The sequence below is a fragment of the Lontra canadensis genome, unplaced genomic scaffold (genome assembly GCF_010015895.1).
Source record: "Lontra canadensis isolate GAN:19392208 unplaced genomic scaffold, GSC_riverotter_1.0 scaffold125, whole genome shotgun sequence".
In the NCBI taxonomy this organism is placed as follows: domain Eukaryota; kingdom Metazoa; phylum Chordata; class Mammalia; order Carnivora; family Mustelidae; genus Lontra; species Lontra canadensis.
The window spans coordinates 3,180,130-3,200,130 of record NW_022631119.1 but is presented as its reverse complement, the minus strand read 5'-3'; the positions used below and the strand labels follow the sequence as shown (position 1 = coordinate 3,200,130).

Genomic DNA, 20,001 nt, shown 5'->3' with positions numbered 1-20,001 from the left:
CCTCTTAATTCCTTTTGGTCAGCAATGGCTTTCTCAAAGTGTGCTCATAACCCAAAGATAGTAAGTATTTTGGAGAAAGCATTCATGGTCAGGACTGGGAAACAATGGGTTAAACAATGGTAATATTTTCTTTACTACAGGTCTTCTCACAACCTTTTAATTTGGCTTACTCAAGTGGAATTCATTGGCCGGTAAGAGGATTTGGTTATGCACTGCAGAATGCAATGAGACAAGCCCCTCTTCTCCAGTGGTATTTGGAGGTTATTATGTTTTGAACATATTTTGGGAGATTTTGACTCAGGGTATATTCTGCTAATATGCAAATATGTTACATGCCAGATGTATACCAATGACTTACAATAAATGTAGCAAATTAAGTTTTAGTTACATTTCATTATTTACATTTTCTTTAAATTCAATGTGGTAATGATGCCATAGTTTGTCCAATCTCAGCAGGGAATGCATAACTGCATGAGCATCACAGTGGTTACTCTAATGATTAGGGGAGTTCTCATGGTTCTCAATTTTTTTATACTTTTAAAAATGGCAAATTAGCATTTGGATTATAATTTTTTTAAGAGAGAGAAAGCGTGTGCATGCAGGGCTCAATCTTGTAACTCTAAGATCATGACCTGAGCCGAAATCAAGAGTCAGACACTCAACCGACTGAGCCACCCAGGGGGCCCTGGATTATAATTTTGTACTATAAATTGTAAAAGCAGTGTCTTTCAGAGTGGGGATAAGGAACAGTATTAAGTTGTGAAGACAATGGAGTGGGCTGTAGTGTTTATTACAGACAATATAATAGAAAACAGCAGAGCACATCGCATGATCACATGTAGAAAAGGTTAAGTATTGTTTGGGAAACTTCTGTTTCAATTACTCTATCAGTGGTTTTTATTTTACTATTATTATTATTATTTTATTTTCTTAATTATTATTTGTGTCCATTATGTACTAATGCATTGCATTATTTATATCATAGTATCTATTTCTTGAAGTGTAGAAGAAAAACATAATCCATACTTTATGTTTAAAATCATTGCATGTGGGGTGCCTGGGTGGCTCAGTGGGTTAAAGCCTCTGCCTTCAGCTCAGGTCACAATCTCAGGGTCCTGGGATTGAACCCCGCATCACGTTCTCTGCTTGGTGGGAAGCCTGCTTCCTCCTCTCTCTCTGCCTGCCTCTCTGCCTACTTGTGATCTCTGTCAAATAAATAAATAAAAATATTTTTAAAAATAAAATAAAATCATTGCATGCAGGGGCACCTAGGTTGCTCAGTGGGTGAGGCATCTACCCTTCAGCTCAAGTTCTGGGATCGAGCCCCATGTTGGGCTCCCTGCTAGCAAGGACTCTGCTTCTCTCTCTCCCTCTCCCCCTCCCCCTGCTCACGCTTTCTTTCTCTCTCAAATAAATCAAAAAAATCATTTAAAAAATAAAATCATTGCATGCACAATCACATATGCTAATTATTTACTTGTTTACTGGATTTTAAATGTTTTCTATTATTCTGAAATCTTTGAGAGAAATCAAGTAGATGGCTAAAGTTGAATTTAAACCTAATCAGGACATTTGTAGGGTTTTTATTTTTTCGAAGATTTTTATTTATTTATTTGACAGAGAGAGATCACAAGTAGACAAAGAGGCAGGCAGAGAAAGAGAGAGGGAAGCAGGCTCCCTGCTGAGCAGAGAGCCCGATGCAGGACTTGATCCCTGGACCCTGGGATCATGACCTGAGCTGAAGGCAGAGGCTTAACCCACTGAGCCACCCAGGGGCCCCCTAAACAGGACATTTGAATGGGCTGAAAACATATTATCATTTTTCCCATTTAAAATAATGCAATGTAGGGTGGCACCTGGGTGGCTCAGTGGGTTAAAGCCTCTGCTTTCGGCTCAGGTCATGATCCCAGGGTCCTGGGATCGAGCCCCACATCGGGCTCTCTGCTCAGCAGGGAGCCTGCTTCCTCCTCTCTCTGACTGTTTCTCTGCCTACTTGTAATCTCTGTCTGTCAAATAAATAAATAAATAAAAATCTTTAAAAAAAATAAAATAAATAAAATAATGCAATGTAGACTCTGAAATTTGGGCATCTGAAAATGTACTACTCAATATATTATCAGGAATGGATTAGATACAGATAATGAGAAAAAACTATAGTTGGTAAATTTTGATTTCTCATTTAAGACAGTAGTAATTTACATAGTTTTTCTTCTTTTAGTAATTTTTTTTATTTTAATGGAGCTACTTGGCTATCATTTTCTTGATATATTATTTTCCCCTTAAAGTAGTAATTAGAAAATGTAGAATAACAACTTCTGCTTTTGGAATTTGCTTCAGAAAAATCACCTCTCCTTGATTTTATAAAAAAGCTCTATAACCCTGAAGGAATTTCTTCTATAATTTGTTTGCAGTATTTATTATCTGGTGCAGCAAAATTTATGAGCTCTAAAATGGAGAGCTTCCTGCCCTTATTATATTCTAAAGCTTCTGACATAGAATAAATTATCTGGTGTTCAAAAAGGGATCCATGGTAAAAACAAAACAAAAAGGGGGGGGGGGTGCCTGGGTGGCTCAGTTGGTTAAGCATCTGCCTTTGGCTTAGGTCATCATCCCAGCTTCCTGGGATTGAGCCCCTAATCAGGCTCTGCACTCAGCCACCCCCCAAACTCACTTGTGCACATGTGCGTGCTCTCTCTCTCTCTCTCTCTCTCAAATAAATAAAACCTAAAGCAAAAACAAAAAATGAGATAGACAGTAATAAAATGCTTACATCTTTCTGTACTCAAAAATATTCTTACCATTTGACTTCTCTAACAGCATATAATAATGGCAATAATAACAGATACCAAGTATCAGATACCTTCCAACGGGAGTTGCATACAATTAATCATTTATAATTTAATCAATGTGATATCATTACATTATTTTACACAAATAAACTGAGGCACAAAGAAGTAACTTCTCCAATTGCACAGAAAATGGTGAAATAGAAATGGTGTTCAATAAAGGGTATATTTCAGCATTACATTCCAAGGTGTAGAGATTCTTAAAAATGTTTAATGGGTTCCAGAAGTTACTTCTGCATTCATTAATATAAGCTTTCTAAAAATTAATAGATGTTGAGCACAAGCAGAAGATGTCCTAAATTCATTATGAACATAACACGGGTCTCTGACATTCCAGAGTTGTTGAAGACATGGAATCCTCTCTTTTCTTTTCTTTTTTTTCCTTTTCTTTTTCTTTTCTTTTCTTTTCTTTTCTTTCTTTCTTTTTTTGGAAGCCTTTCTTATATTAAATCATATTCAAGGCTTTTTCAATTATGAAGCCTCATATGTTGAGTAAGTTGTGAATGACGTCTAAAGTCTTTACCACATTGAACACACACATAAGGTTTCTCACCAGTATGGATCCTTTGATGTAGAATAAGTTCTGAGCCACGACTAAAGGCCTTCCCACATTCCTTACATCCATAGGGTTTCTCACCGGAATGAGTTCTTAGATGTTCAGTAAGATGTGAGCCACGAATAAAGGCCTTCCCACATTGCTTACATTCATAGGGTTTTTCACCTCTATGAATTCTCTGGTGTTCACTAAGTTGTGAGCCATAAATAAAAGCCTTGTCACATTCCTTACATTTGTAGGGTTTCTCACCTGTATGAATTCTCTGGTGATATGTAAGTTGTGTGGCACGAATAAAGGTCTTCCCACATTCCTTACATTCATAATGCTTCTCACCATGAATTTTTTCATGTTGAGTAAGATATGCACCACGAATAAAAGCCTTTCCACACTCCTTACATTCAAAGGGTTTCTCACCTGTATGAATTCTCTGATGTTCACTAAGTTGTTTGCCACAAATAAAGGCCTTCTCACATTCTTTACATTTGTAGGGTTTTTCACCTATATGAATTCTCTGATGTTGAGTAAGATTAGAATTAGAAATAAAGGCTTTCCCACATTCTTTGCATTTATAGGGTCTCTCGCCTGTATGAACTCTCAGGTGGTAAGTTAGTTGTGAGCCACGAAAAAAGGCCTTCCCACATTCCTTACATTCATAGGGTTTCTCACCAGTATGGATTCTCTGATGTTCATTAAGTTGGGAGGCACATAAAAAGGCCTTCCCACATTCTTTACATCTGTAAGGCTTTTCACCAGTATGAACTCTTTGATGATAAGTAAGGTGTGAACCAAGAATAAAGGCCTTTCCACATTCCTTACACTCATAGGGTTTCTCACCACTATGAATTCTCTGATGGTAAGTAAGCTGGGAGCCAAGAATAAAGGTCTTCCCACATTCCTTACATTCATAGGGTTTTTCACCACTATGAATTCTCTGATGGAGAGTATACTGTGAACAATAACTAAAGGCTTTCCCACATTTCTTACATTCATATGGTTTCTCTCCTGTATGAACTCTCTGATGTTCAGTGAGCTGTGAACCACGAATAAAAGCCTTCCCACATGCCTTACACTGGTAAGGTTTTTCATTAGTATGAATTTTCTGATGTTGAATCATATCAGAACTACGACCAAAAGCCTTCCCACATTCCATACACTCATAAGGCTTTTCACTATTCTGAATCCTCTGATGTTGAATATAGGTTGGCTTTTTGCTGAAGGTCTTCCTACGTTTCTTAACTTCGGAGTGTTTTCCTTTATTATGACTCTTCTCATGTTGAGTAAGGCATGGCAAGTAGTTGAAAGCTTGTTCACATTCCTTACATTTGTACAATTTTTCCTTGGTAGGATTTATCTGAAGAGTAGGTGACATAGAATGGCTCTGAGTGGCTTTTTCACCATTGGTAATTTTCATGTGCATGTAAAGTCCTTCCTGACTTTTCTGTTGACCTTCAAACATTCCTTTGCCCTCCATTGTATCTCTAAGACCATTGTAATCAAGGTTATGGCTGATAGGTTTCCTCATATTTTCCCACTGCAGTGATTCCATTTCATAAGCTCCCTTTTCTGGAAATGACTTTTTGGTCTCACAATTGGATTCCAAGTCTAGAAGATAACAAGAAAGCAAATTCCTGCTGCTTCTGTTTACAAGGAGAAATGAAACTTCTAAAGTAAAAATTGTAGATAAAGTAAAAGTTCTTATAAGAACACAATGGCTGAAACAGTGCTGAAAGATTTTGTGCAATTAAAATAAAAGGTACAAGGAGGAAACATAGAATAAGGGGAGTTTAAGGGAAGAAAGTAATTGTAGAAACATGAGTGTGGGGTGCTTAAACTTTGGAGTAGATTAGAATCCAACCAAGGAAGCTTATAAAATAACTGCAAAAACCATCCCCTGGAAACATTCGATCAAATGTCTGGGTAGATATCCAATCTAGCAACAAGTCCTATTACCTCTCCTATTAAAGTTTATCAAGTATCTGACCACATCCACTACTATCACCCAAGGCCAAGCCACCTGTCTCTCACTGTGATAGCCTCTTAACTGGTCTCTGTTTTTTGAACTTGGCCCCTACCTTCACACAGAAGCCAGAAGAATTCTTTGAAAATGTAATTCATATCATATTACTCCCCTGCAAAAATCTTCTAAGAGTTTATATCTCAGAATAATACCCAAAGTCCTTACTTATTATGGCCCACAAGACCTTACTCTACAAGAGTTTGCCCTTCTCTGATGTTGTCTCTTACCACTCCTAATTATTCATTCTGTTCTCAGCACAATGGCTTCCTTGCTGTTCAAAAATGCCAAGCATATGCCTCTGTGTTTACCTTTTGGAATGCTCTTTCCCCAGGTATCTGCTCTCTCACTTCAGTTTTCTGCTCAAATGTCACATTATCAAAACACCTAATATAGAATTGCACCTATATTACATTTATCACTAACGGATACATTATTCTTAAAGTTGGTGCCTTGTCTGTCTCCCCCATGCTTAGTCAAAGCAATGACTTTGCTTCATTCTCTGCTTTATTTTTCATGCCTAGAACCATTACTTGCGCATTATTGACACTCAATATTTATCGACAACCTGAAAAATGCAAATTTTCCTTCATTTATCAATCTCCCCAGATGCTTCTGGTCTAGGAAAAAATTTTGAAAATACAGCTTAAAACTTTTCAGTGGTTTACCCCTTGTACTTCAAATAAAATCCAAATTCCTGTTCACAGCCCAAAAGCCCCTGCATGATCCATTCCTTGATTACCTTTCTGACCTCATTTTGAACCATTACTATTTTCAGGAACAATGCTCTTACTGGCTTTATTTAAGTTCCTGGAACATATCAAATTCTTTCCCATTTCAGATTTTCACATGCTGCTCCATCTTCCAGAAATGCTCTTTGCATGGCCAATACCTTTTTATCAGAAATGTCCTAACTTAAACGGCAGCTGCTCAGGAAGACTATCCCGGAAAACTCTACCTGGTCCGTGCTTTATCTTAATCTCTACACATCCACCTTATTCCTCACTCTTGTGTCCATTTTGCCAATTCTAGAATTGTATTTCATTTGTTTATGTTGATCTTCCTACTCCTCAAGCTTTATAAGTGTAGAAAAAAATATACCTGTTTATAGCTATTCACCAGAACACAGAAAGCACACACAGTATTTTCTTTCTCTCTTTATACATTTTTTTTAGGTCTTCCTTCCCAGTACATTCCACTCAAGGTCAAATGTTCTCATTTCTCCCAGAAATCACTTCCACAATATTCTAAAAATACTGACACGTTTACACAGTAAAGAAAATTTTAAGTCATTCTGAACAAAGACGAGTAGGTGTAACTTTTAAATGTAGAACACTATCCAATAGGACTGGAGCGTGAGGCACAGTCTCTGACGACACTGCGCACAGGCTGTAGAATGTAACAGAGGATGATACTAAGAGAGAAAAATCAACATAAACCAGCAAAATCAAGTTTAAACAGTCTTTAGAAATGAATCAGAGGGGCGCCTGGGTGACACAGTAACTTAAACATCTGACTCTTGATTTCAGCTCAGGTCATGATCTCAGGGTTGTGGGACTGAGCCTCACATCGGGCTCTGCTGGGCATGGACCCTGCTTAAGATTCTCTCTCCCTCTTCCTCTGCCCCTCCCCACTCTAAAATCCTTTTTAAAAAGAAATGAGTCAGAAATCCAAGGAAAGCATACTTTTGCTAAAAAGCAGAAAGAAATGATAAACAAAAACAGAAAACCTCATGCAGCTCAGTTTAACATCAACTCATGTCAGCAAAATGTACTGGGATGAGAGTATCTGGGTTTTACTATGTTTTTGAAAGAGAAGCACAATATGGCTTACAAAAACCACATACCACTAGGAAAGAACCCAACTGGAATATGGTGATTAATGGAACAGTGTAAGGGATCAAACAAATCCAGTTTAGAACCAAGTGCTCTCTAAGTTATAATAACATGATTAAACGTTTCCTTTTGTTGTATTAAATAAATGGAAGAAACAAGAAAAGTGCATAAATGATGACAAAATGGAGTCTGAAAAGCAGGATTTTGGGAGACCTCTTTCATTCTTGCCCCCCTCAACTGCTGCTGAACTGATCTACTAAATTGCCCTTGAATCTGTTTGCTTATCCCCAGTGCCACTACCAGCACTCTGAGGAAGGCTAGGGCACCTCCTCTTTGAAGCAGAACAATAACCCACTCCATCATGTCCTGAGACCCTTTCTTCTAATCTCCATCTGGCAGTCAAGAGTGATGTAAATTAAGCATGTAAAGTGCATTGTTTCACTGTCCTGCTCAAGATTCTTCATTAGCTCACAAATGCTTTGGGGTCAAAATTCAAAGATAAGAAATACATGTTATATTATGATCCAATACACAAACATAAAACAAATAGGTCATGAAATTATCTTTGCTACACGGAATGCATTCTGGTATTTTTTTAAATGTTCTCTTCTGTGTTATTTTCTTTAAGAAACAAAACAAAACCAAAAAATAAAAATAAATGCTGCTCATAACCCACCAAGTCATTTTTTTTTAAAGATTTGATTATGTATTTGAGAGAGAGAGAGAGAACACATGCAAGTGGGAGGAGGGGCAGAGGAAGACGGAGAGAATCCTCAAGCAGACTCCCCAGTGATGTGGCTCCATCCCAGGACGTCAAGATCATGACCAGAGCCAAAATCAAGAGTTAGATGCACCAACTGAGCCACCCGAGCACCTCCACCGAGTCATTTTTAGAACCCCTAGAAGGTTCTTTCTGGCCTAGACCCTGTCAGACTCTCCAAACTCACACCTGGCACCTGTCCTGCATTAGGCTCCAACTACAAGGGCCTTCTCTGAATACCTCATATTACACCAAGCTCCATCCTCCTATGGCCTTCAGGACACTGTTGCCTCTGCCAAGAATGCTCTTCCCTCTATCCTCAGCCTCCCCACCTGCTTTACATCCTTTCAGGGCTCCCCTGAAACTTCACATCCCTTTGCTATTCCTGAAAAGCTGTTCCCAGTCACAGACTCCAGCAATGCTACACCTGTATTTCTCTCTAATATCAAATACCCACTCCACCTGCTACAGCTTACAAGAGAGGCCCCAGAGCTTTGGATGTTGGTAAGACCTCCACACCGTGCTATTAAGGCTGCCTTCTCCCAGGAAGGCTTGACTTCCATCAGCTCTTCGTCCAACAATGTCACTACCCTTAGCCTATAATAGGAAGAAGTATTCACCTTTCCCAGAGAAACTACTCCAGGACCAACCCTGTAATGCTTGACATCTCTGGGTATTCCAATACTCCTGGAAAGCCCTGGTTTCCTGCATCCTTGTTCATCACTAGAACTCTTGTCTCATTCTGGGTCTAGACATCTTTTCCTGTGACACCATATTCTCTCACACTCTAACCAGTAGACCTCTGGGAACTCACAGTATACTTGCTGCAAATACTCTGCAACCTCAGCCTCCCTCCCTTCTGTGTGTTCTCTTCACTTCTTGCTCTGATTGCAACCTTTAGCACACTGCTTCCTCTGAAGCACTGTTTTCCTCCACCTCACTCCACCGACCTTCCCTTACAGCACACATAACAGACCTTGCTACTTACAATTATGGCAAGACCTCCAAAATTTCAATTTTGAGTAACAATCCTTTCTGATTGCTACCACCCATATTTCCAGATCACTTACTCTTGTACCATCTTTCCAATACTCATCTCCATCTTAAAAACTCTTCCTTGAAATTAAAAGAGAACAACCTCTCCTTTGATTCTGTGGTTCACCTTGTAGCTCTTTTTCATTTACTGTACTCCTTCCTGGTAAAACTTCTCAAAAGAAATGTCTGTATTTCCTGTCAATACTTTTCCTCCCCTTTCTCTCCCACCCTCCTAACTAACATCTTTGCCGTATTTCCTTCCAGGCTCTTTCCCTTGCACTTTTATGCAGTTGAAATACTACTACATATACAAACTCGAATCACACTTCACACTTCTTTGTCCTAACTATCATAGCACTATTATTACAAACTTCTAATACGGGGTGCCTGAGTGGCTCAGTGGGTTAAGCCTCTGCCTTCAGCGAAGGTCATGATCTTAGGGTCCTGGGATTGAGCCAATGCATTTGGGTTCTCTGCTCAGCAGGGAGCCTGCCTCCCCTGCCTCTCTCTGACTGCCTCTCTGCCTACTTGTGATCTCTCCCTCTCTCTCTGTCAAATAAATAAAACCTTTTTTAAAAAGTCTTTTAAAAATATTAATAAAAACTTCTAATACATTTTAAAACTCTATTTATACTTTTGAGAATTTCTCAAATGGGCCTTCAACACTGCCTGGTGAGTTAAGTCACTGTCCCACAGTAGTTTTTATTGTTGGCTTATTTCTTCCCTGTTCTCTCTTTTTTTTTTTTTTTTAAAGATTTTATTTATTTATTTGACAGAGATCACAAGTAGGCAGAGAAGCAGGCAGAGAGAGATAGGAGGAAGCAGACTCTCTGCTGAGCAGAGAGCCCGATACAGGGCTCGATCCCAGGACCCTGGGATCATGACCTGAGCTGAAGGCAGAGGCTTTAACCCACTGAGCCACCCAGGCGCCCCCCCCCCCCGTTCTCTTTTTAATCCTCTACAATCAAGTTGTTATTTCTCTCATTTCCAAACCTACTCTGTCTGGGTCACCAGTACTCTTTGTCTTGCCAAATCCAGTAGCCAGGTCTCATCCTTCATCTTCCTTGATCTCATAGCAGCATCTGTCACTTGTGTTTGTCATCCCTCTTTGTGTTTGTCATTGGCTTCTAGCCCTCTGTATTCCTGATTGCATCCTAGATCATAGGTTACTTATGTTACTCCTGAATTTCCTTTGCTAGATCATTTTCCTTTTCCCACCGAAATGCTGGAATGCCCCATGGTTTAGTCCCTGGACTTCACCTTGTCTTCCTTTTAGATCACTTCTCTCCATAATCTCATCTAACCCCATTATCCAGAGATTAACCCATATTTATCCCTCAGTCCTGACTATTATCCTGTAGGCTTTTAAATGCTTATCTAACTTCTCTATTAAGGACATATACTGACCATCTCAAATGCATTACTTTTTTTTTTTTTTTTAAGATTTTATTTATTTATGTGAGAGAGAGCATGAGAGGAGAGAAGGTCAGAGGGAGAAGCAGACTACCCCTGGAGCTGGGAGCCCAATGCAGGACTCGATCCTGGGACTCCGGGATCATGACCTGACCTGAAGGCCTAACCAACTGAGCCACCCAGGCACCCCTCAAATGCATTACTCTTGACTTCCTTCTACAGGCTTCCAAACTCTGATGGCTTTTTATTTCCAATCCTTCAGCAAATCCTACTAATTGTACCATCAAATATAACCAGAATATAACCCATTCTCATCACCTTCACATATTAAACCCCATTCCAAGCCACTGTTATCTCTAATGTGGAATTCTGAACTAGCCCTCTAACTGGTCTTCCTGCTTTCATTCTTACCCTTATTCTACACAAGCACCCAGAGTGATCTTTAAACAAAGATCCCTTATTCATCTGCACAAAACCCTCCAACAGCTTCTTATCATGCTTAGAATAAAATCTCGTTCCTTGCAGTGGCCTATGGCCTCATGTGATCTGTTTTCTGTCTATTTCTCTGAATTCATCATTAATTTTCATTTTCACTCTCCTTGCTCTAACCACACTGACCTTCTTGTTGATCCTCAGATAAGTGAAGTACAGCATCTCCTCAGGACCTCTGCACTTCTGCACCATCCGCCTCAACACACACTTTTTTTTTTTGGCATGGCTAATTTCATTCAGGCCTCAGTTCAAAATTACCTCCTCTGGGAAATCGTCCCTGGTTATCCTAATCTAAGAACATAGCAAGCTCTCCACAAACATTTGCTGGCTGGAGATACAAACCCAATTAAAAAAATAAGTATGAGAATTATCTCTGGAAGAGACCAAAAGTAGCCTCCTCATTAAAACTAAAAGGGAAAGGGGCGCCTGGGTGTCTCAGTGGATTAAGCCGCTGCCTTCGGCTCGGGTCATGATTTCAGGGTCCTAGGATCGAGCCCCACGTCGGGCTCTCTGCTCAACAAGGAACCTGCTTTCCCCTCTCTCTCTGCCTGACTCTCTGCCACTTGTGATCTCTCTCTCTGTCAAATAAATAAATAAAACCTTAAAAAAAAAACAAAAACAAAAAACAAAAAATCCTAAAGGGGGAAAAAATTAAAGGGGAATATGAGAGAGGAAGAGTGGTAAATGTGAGTTGGAAAGAAAGTTCCTTTGGGAACTCACACTGATATCACTTTCCTGCTGAGACCTTAGACTTCTTTCCACAGGCCTTTGAAGAGAGCTTCGCACAAACATCTATCTCGAAGCGCGGCCACCTCACAGACCAGCTGTCTTATTGTCAGCAAGAGCTGCTTCTATGTGACTAACTCTTATCCACCTGAGCTCCTTCTTCTTATCATGGCTCTCATCACCATCCAGGGGTCCTTCCCTTGCTCTAATAAGGAAAACACATCTGGTTTAGGGATCGAACATCCAGCTTAAAAGAAAAGAAATGTGATATGGTCATGGTATAGGAGTCCCAGATTAAAATCCAGACCATTGGTCATCAAAGAGAGACACCGAAGGAAGTGACAGAGGACAACCTGAAGATCTGAAGGATGAAAAACAAGAAGGCACACAGTGGAGCTGTCGACTTCTGTTGGTTAGGATGCAAGGGGAAGTTATTCAAAGAACAAATGTGTCTTAAAGCGATCAGCAGAAGAGAGGAGGAGAAGAGACAAAAGCAGGAATGTGTCTTGTTTTGCAGAACCCACAGTTCCAGTTCCAGCCAAGGAGACACCTAAGTAGGTGTTTCACCTGAGAGCCCCTTGCTAAGTGTGTCCAGCCAGATAGCCCCTCGCATGAGTCAGTCTGAGCTGGAAGGGAGCTAAGGACCTGCACAGAAGCCTCAGCTGAGCTGACCTGAAGTTACCTTTAGCCCGCTGTAATACTAAGATGTACTTTATGTTGGCTAATTGAATTTAAATTAAAAAAAATACAAAGACATCCTCCTGTGAGTGGAATTTTCTGCCATGTTTTGAACATATAATACATACACTGGCATGTTGAATTGCCAGGCATGTCCAACTGAACCAGAAGGGCACATATGAGCCCCATCCCGGCGCCCTGCCACACTGTGTAAGAACTTCCTCTACTAACCCCACAGGGAGACAGTGCTTTCAGAGTGATCTCCCGGTGTCCTTACTTGTAACAAATAATAAAAAGGTCTTTGCTTTCAACATTTCCTTTGGGTTGTGCTTGATCTGGTGCAGGACATGCTGTGAACTACTTGACTTTGATTACACTTCTACCTCCAAAAAACTCAAACCTTTCCTTAGGGAATAAAAATCAGAAAACCATAATGACACAGGCAGAAAATATGGGAGTCAAGTTCTGAGATGATCTTACCCAGGCGAGATCAGGTTGCTGTAGTTCTCCAACATCACATCCCTGTATAAGTCCCTCTGAGTGGAGTTAAGGCATTCCCACTCCTCCTGAGAGAAGTTGATGGCCACATCCCTGAAAGTCACCAACCACTGAAACAACAAATCCACGTGTTATTGGTAAAAATGTGACAATGACTTTGAGGTAAAGTGAGGAAAAAAAGAGCCGGCCATGAAGGAAGGGGATGACACAGTAAATGGGCCATGGCTGAACACCTTGTAACATTAAAGGAAATTAAGTCCCTGAACTATAGTGTCAACAGGATCCTTGATCACTCCTATTGCACAGACGAAGACAAAACTTCCTATGTATGATAGGATAATTCTATTAACCAGAAAAGTCCAGGAATACAAAAGGCCAGATGAATGCAGTTCTCTCATTAAATGAAATAGTATATGCAGTAACACAGTATATTAAGCTTTCAAATTCCAAAAAATAGTAAATTCTCAATAAATATGAGTTCTTGGGGCACCTGGGTGGCTCAGTGGGTTAAAGCCTCTGCCTTCGGCTCAGGTCATGATCTCAGGGTCCTGGAATAGAGCCCCACATTGGGCTCTCTGCTCAGCGGGGAGCCTGTTTCCTTCTCTCTCTGCCTACCTCTCTGCCTACTTGTGATCTCTCTCTCTTTGTGTCAAATAAATAAATAAAATCTTAAAAAAAAAAAAGAAATCTGTAGGCTAAAACATTGAACTTGGGGGATTGGGGGGTACCTGGGTGGCTCAGTCAGTTAAGCGTCTGATCTTTGGCTCAGGTCATGATCCCAGAGTACTGGGATCGAGCCGTGCATGGGGTGCCCCACTGGGCAAGGAGTCTGCTTGGGATTCTCTCTCTCCCTCTCCTTCTGCCCCTCCTCCCACTCACACACACATTCTCTCTCTCCAAACAAATTTTTTTTTAAATCTTAAAAAAAAAAAAAAAGAATTTTTTGAAGATTCAAATTCTTGAAGTCCCAACATTATGTCACTGAATATAACTGACATTTCCATTTTATGGATGAAATGATCTGCTTATTTGGGAATATTTCAATTAAATTATCTAATGTCTTTGAGTCCTAAGAATCTACAATTTTCAAGAGAGTAGGCATCTGGCAGATTTTATTTCTACTTCCTTTTGTGCAAACTGATGGATGCCAATCTAGGTGTAATACACACCATGGACACATTCTGGCCAACTCCAAGGTAAACCTGACTGCTGATCATCCTCTTATTAGTTCCTGGGCAAGAGGGTTGTGGTATATAGAATAACAGCCACCCCCTCCCCAAAGATGTCCTCATCTGAATCCCTGGAACCTTTGAGTATGTAACATTATATGACAAATGTAGATGTGATTAAGGATCGTTAGATGGGTAGATTATCTTGGATTATCTGGTTGGGCCCAATGTAACCATAAGGGTATTTTAAGTGATAGAGGCAGGCAGAAGAGTCAGAGAAGGAGATATGATAATGAAAGCAGAAGTCAGAATGATGACTGCTGGCTCTGAAAATGGAAGGAAGCCATGAGACAAGGAATGTGGGCAGCCTACAGCACCTGGAAAAATGCAAGGAAATAGATTCTCCTCTAGAACCTCCAGAAGAACACAGACCTACCAACATCTTGATTTTAGCCTATAAAGCCAATTTCAGACTTTGACCTCCAAAACTATAGATAATAAACTTAGGTTGTTTCAAGTCACTAAGTTTGTGAAAATTTGTGACAGCATCAACAGGAAACTATACAAGAGGCAAGATCTCTTCCTTCTCAGACTCAATCTTAAAAGCCTCGCAGAAAATGTCATCATACACTGAGACCTGGAACATCCAGCAGAAATGCTGTCACTTCCAAGTGGGAAACCTAGGTTTGTAGAGATCAGTGTTATGGGTCCCATATAACTACCTCACCAAACTGTTATACTAATATTGCTCTTAAGGGGAGACATTTCTGTTTCCTTAGGGTTCCTGGCAGAAGACTTTGCATGTAAAAAATGTAGAATGAGCTGAAAACAAAAAACAAAAACAAAAACAAAAAAAAACACCTAAACACTGGTGAAGGGGAAAGCATTTAGAGAAGAATGGATCTCTTTGCTAGGATCAGCCACTGAAATGGGAAAAATTTGGGAGCCGTTCCCTTAGGGAACTAAGGAAGGCAGAACATTTTGAGATAAAGAAATCTGGTATTCACATCACACAAAAATGACTTCACTTGAAGGAGGAAAAATGAAATAGCAACTCACATGGGGCATGTTTTTTAGAACTGTCAGGACTGATTGGTTTTCTGGCTTCTTCTTCTGGAGATGTGTAGAGTCCGGAGAAGGCAAGGCTGGAGAGGGAAAAAGAAGCCATGAGGTCAGGCTTGCCTCAGAGCCTACAAAATAAGCACCTTGGGACTACCTTTATTTCACCTCTTTGAGGGAGTTTGGAAAAATCTTAGCCTTCCTTCAAATCCAATGGAATACAGCTGTGGCAGAAGGAATTCAGGCCAGACTTTTCCTTAATCCCCATGATGCTGAACAGGACTTCAGAGGGTGCTAGTTTTCTAGGGTATCTCACATCCTAATATAGGGGCATACCTAGGAAGCCCTGGGGAGCACAGCTGCCCCAGGTATCTCCCCCCCACACATACATACAAGGATGAAGTGAGATGCTTTGCTCCCACAGCTTAAGGGCTCAATCCCACAAAGCTGTGCCGAACTCCAGAAGCCAAACTGAAATCCCTAGCCACCAGTACTTCTGACCAACCAGCTATAAACTGGGGGCTCCCACAATCTCCTCCTAAGTTTTATACTTTGCTAGGATAGCTCACATACTCAGGAATGTATTCTACTTACATTTATGAATTTATTATAAAGGATACAACTCTGGAACAGCCAAATGGAAAAGATGCATAGGACAAGGTATTGGCAGGCAGAATGCTTGGAGCCCTCTCTGGGAATGCCACCCTCACAACAGCTCAGTGTGTCACCAATCCAGAAGCTCATCAAATATCCTAGTGCAAGAGTTTTTATGGCTTGTAACTTCCAGTGCCAACCACCCCTTTCCTGGAGGTCAGTGGATGGGTTGGAAAGTTCCAATCCTCTAATTACTTAGTCTTTCTGGTGAACCCAACCCCATTCTGAGATGATCTAGGGGCCCACCCCTAGCCACTTCATTAGGATAAATTCAGGGCTTGTTATGAAAAATGAAAGATACTCCTATCAGAAAACTCCAAGGGTGTTAGGAGTTCTGTGCCAAGAACTAGGGATAAAAACCAAATATATGGGGCACCTGAGTGGCTCAGTGGGTTAAGCCTCTGCCTTTGGCTCAGGTCATGATCTCAGGGTCCTGGGATAGAGCCCGCATCGGGCTCTTGAGCAGGGAACCTGCTTGCCCCTCTCTTTCTACCTGCCTCTCTGCCTATTTGTGATCTCTGTCTCTGTGTCAAATAAATAAATAAAATCTTTTTAAAAAACCCCAAACATATTATTATATCACAAATACTACTGCAAAATTTGACATACCAGAAAACAAAAACCCAACAGCACATTTAAAAAACTATCATAATTAAGTGGGACTTTCTCTGTAATAAAAAAATGGTTTGATATTATAATGTTCCCTAACATAATCCATATTAATCATTCTATGGAAGAAAATCATACTATCTTCATAAATGCCCAAAACAATTTCCCAAAATTCATGATCCATTCCTGATAAGAACACAGTAAGAAGTGGGAATTGATGACTATTTTAATGATAGTTGGAAAAACTGACATGAATGAAGGCTTTTTTTTTTTTTGGAATGAAGCCTTTTAAAATGAAGCCAGATGGACCACCCGAGAGAAACTGTCTTATGCCTCTCCTTTTGAACTGGGCCAAAACCTACAGACTGAGCAAAACAGCAATTGTTTCAGGCAACTGCTTGAAATGTCAGCAGGAAAACAGATTCTGATCATAAGACTGATGGTTATGGACTTTCTGAAGAAATAATCAGTAGTCAATCAGTGTACTACCAAGAGTAGTACCAATGCTCCCCAAGGCTAGAGTAGCTTAGCCTTTTCTTTTTTTCTCTTAACTAATGTAGGAAAAAAAAAATCCTTGCTTTCGCTCTCCAAGTGGGACATTATTTGGTTTCTGCCTGAGTCTGCGCTCCCTGAATTGAAATTTTTTTATCCTAATAAATGCTTGTTTGCCTCTCACTGAAACACACTATTTCCAGGTTAAGAGTAGAAACAAGGCAAGAATACCCACTATTCTCACTGTCATTTATCATTGTGTTAGCTATATTAGCCAATATAAAGAGGCAAGTCCTGAAGACAACAAGAATAGAAAATAAGCAAATCTCCCTCTATGAGATATGACAGCATGCCTAAAATCCCAGGAGTGCAATGAAAGAAAAAGCGACAACAAATAAAAAGAGAACTTAGTAAATTAGCAGGATATAAAATTAGCATGAAAAGAAATGGCCTTTATATAAAAAACAATAATCACACAGAAAATATAATAAACAAAAGCCACAAAAAAGGATGAAATACCTAGGCCCAAGCTTGATAAGAAATGCATAAAACGTGCAAGAAGAAAAACTTGAGGAGCGCCTGGGTGGCTCTGTGGATTAAGCCTCTACCTTTGGCAGGTCATGATCTCAGAGTCCTGAGATCGAGCCCCGCATCAGGCTCCCTGCTCAGTGGGGAGCCTGCTTCCCCCTCTCTCACTGCCTGCCTCTCTGCCTACTTGTGATCTCTCTCTCTCTGTCAAATAAATAAATAAAATCTTTTTTAAAAAGAGAGAGAGAGAGAGATAAAGAAAGAGGGGCGCCTGGGTGGCTCAGTGGGTCAAGCCTGCCTTAGGCTCAGGTCATGATCTCAGGGTCCTTGGATGGAGATGTGCATTGGGCTCTCTGCTTGGCAGTGAGCCTGCTTCCCTCTATCTCTCTCTCTCTCTCTCTCTCTCTCTCTCTGCCTACTTGTCATCTTTCTCTGTCAAATAAGTAAATAAAATCTTTTTTAAAAAACATTAAAAAAAAAGAAAGAAAGAAAAACTTGAACCACCCCTGAAAGACCTAAAAATAGATTTGAGCAAATGGTTTGAACAGCATTTCTCAACAACTTTTTCCATCATTGCCCCTCTGAAGAGCCATTTTAGACACTTTTTTTCCTGTCCCCCTCCACCATGAAATTTTAATAGGACAGGTATACTGTAAGATATGTACTTATATAAGTATATAATATAAACAATGTAACCAAATTTTTAACATATCATTCAAACCATTCTTTTCCAGAAAAAAAGTAAAACAATTGAAAAATTAATTTCTTAAAATTTTTAGTGAACGTAACTTTTACTAGATAGAAGAATCCTTCAGCTAGTTGCTTGATCTTCATTCCCATATTGTCAACATTTTAACTTCTCAGTGCTTGACATAATAGATGGATTTCACAATGTTAAAATTTACCCAAGATCTATGATCCTGAAAAATAGTCGCGATGAGAAATACCCACTCAATCTTTGTGGATTAGAAAACAAATGAATCTCCTTTCCCCACATAACTTAGATATGACTGGAGGATGACCCCTCCCCCGTTTTCCAACCTACAAGGCCAGGCAGAGCCTCCAAATGGCTATTCTTTGTCTCATAAATGACTAGCTGAGCTGCTGGACGCCACTGACTAATCTGGACAAAATGCTTGATAACTTCACCCAACCAAACTTTGGTCAAATTTCTCTCCTTCTCTCAGGCCCTTGAACTTCACAGGCCTACCCTGTGTTCTGAGTCAGCACAGGATGCAAACAACCCTCTTAACAATGACTCAAACTGCTCTACAGCTGACTTGCAAAGAACACAATCTACACAACTGACCACCCACTCATCCCGCACTGTCACATCCACTTCTTTCTGGCCTTGTTTACCTTCTTTATAAGAGAAAATTATTTTCTGCCTGACCTTTTAAATGCCTGCAGATCTTATGGGTGGAATGTTCTCCCAATTACAAGTCTTCCTCCCCTCACTGCAGTGATCCTTTGAATAAAGTCATTCCTTAGTTAAGTCCAAATTTGTCTCTTATGAGACATGTTGAATAACTTTATAGATAATAAAACATTCTTTTTATTTAATCCTCAAATCCCAAGTCAAACAGAGAAGCATGATCAAAGGCAGCCAGTCGGCCCATGCAAGGCCTCCTCTTGTGATACAACTTCAAGATTGAGCCATCATTTGAAAGAAAGTTCTCCATTTCCAGACACCTATTTGCCACAGTTTGGAGCACTGATCTTTTTTGGTAGCATTTATCTTGCATACATATATATTCTATGACCTCAATGTCGGTGCTGTTCATATGATACCCAAGAAACGCCAGTGAGAGAGTAAATAATGAAGAATAAGATTTTGTTGGCTAAACTGCATTTCAGAGAGCCACAAACGATTACTGTATCTAAGATTTCCTCACTCCATCCCCACCCAACACCAGTCTTTATCCCCTGGGAAGCAGTATCACCCTTATTGAGAACACATGGGCTAAAATGATTTATTATAAAGAGGTTAATTTTCTGAACATGGATGGGATATTTGATATATAAGTTAAACTGTAAATTAAATATGCTCCAAATAAAAATACTAACAAGTATGGAAATAGACACATTCAATTTAAATTCATTAAGCAAGAAAATTAAAAAAGCAAGAATAGCCAGAAAATGCCAAAAAAAGGAAGAGAACAAAGATTTTAAAGATACTAAAAAATCTCTATCACTAAAATACTGGCCACTGGCACCCAAATAGACATTCAGATTAATGGAATTGTAGAACCTTTGATCTCTAGGGAAAGACAGATTATTTAATGTTATTGAAAAAAGTATAATTGGACCCACATTTTATTCCACATCCCAGGATTAACTCCAAATGTTTAAGAGATCTAAGTATTAAAAACTGAAATCATAAAAATACCAGTCTTAGTTCATTTGGGCTTCTATAACAAAATACCACAGACCAGGCAACTTAAAAGCAACAGAAATTTATTTTCACAGCTCTGGAGGCTGGAAGTCCAAGATCAGGGAGTCAGCTCGGCCAAATGAGAGCCCTCTTCTTGGTCACAGACTTATTGTATCCTCACTGGGCTTCTTTTATAAAGGCATTTGTACCCTTTTATAAAGGCATTGTACCCTTCCCTACTAAGAAGGCATTAATCTCATTCA

The 20,001-nt window shown here is 39.8% G+C and overlaps 1 protein-coding gene across 2 annotated transcripts in view; it reads right to left on the bottom strand.

Annotated features, from left to right (window-relative positions):
* Nucleotides 1-3,248: 3,248 nt before the first annotated feature.
* The window catches only part of ZFP30 (ZFP30 zinc finger protein), a 56,426-nt gene continuing 39,673 nt past the window's right edge, over nucleotides 3,249-20,001 (bottom strand). The window contains exons 2-3 of one of the 2 annotated variants that reach the window (XM_032842092.1): nucleotides 12,836-12,963; nucleotides 3,249-5,004 (exon numbers count right to left, since the gene is read on the bottom strand). In XM_032842092.1, coding sequence (XP_032697983.1) covers nucleotides 3,314-4,948 — 1,635 coding nt within the window. In that variant the 5' untranslated portion in view covers nucleotides 4,949-5,004; nucleotides 12,836-12,963 and the 3' untranslated portion in view covers nucleotides 3,249-3,313. The remainder of the gene's footprint in view (nucleotides 5,005-12,835; nucleotides 12,964-20,001) is intronic. The other variant, XM_032842099.1, reaches the window with a different exon arrangement.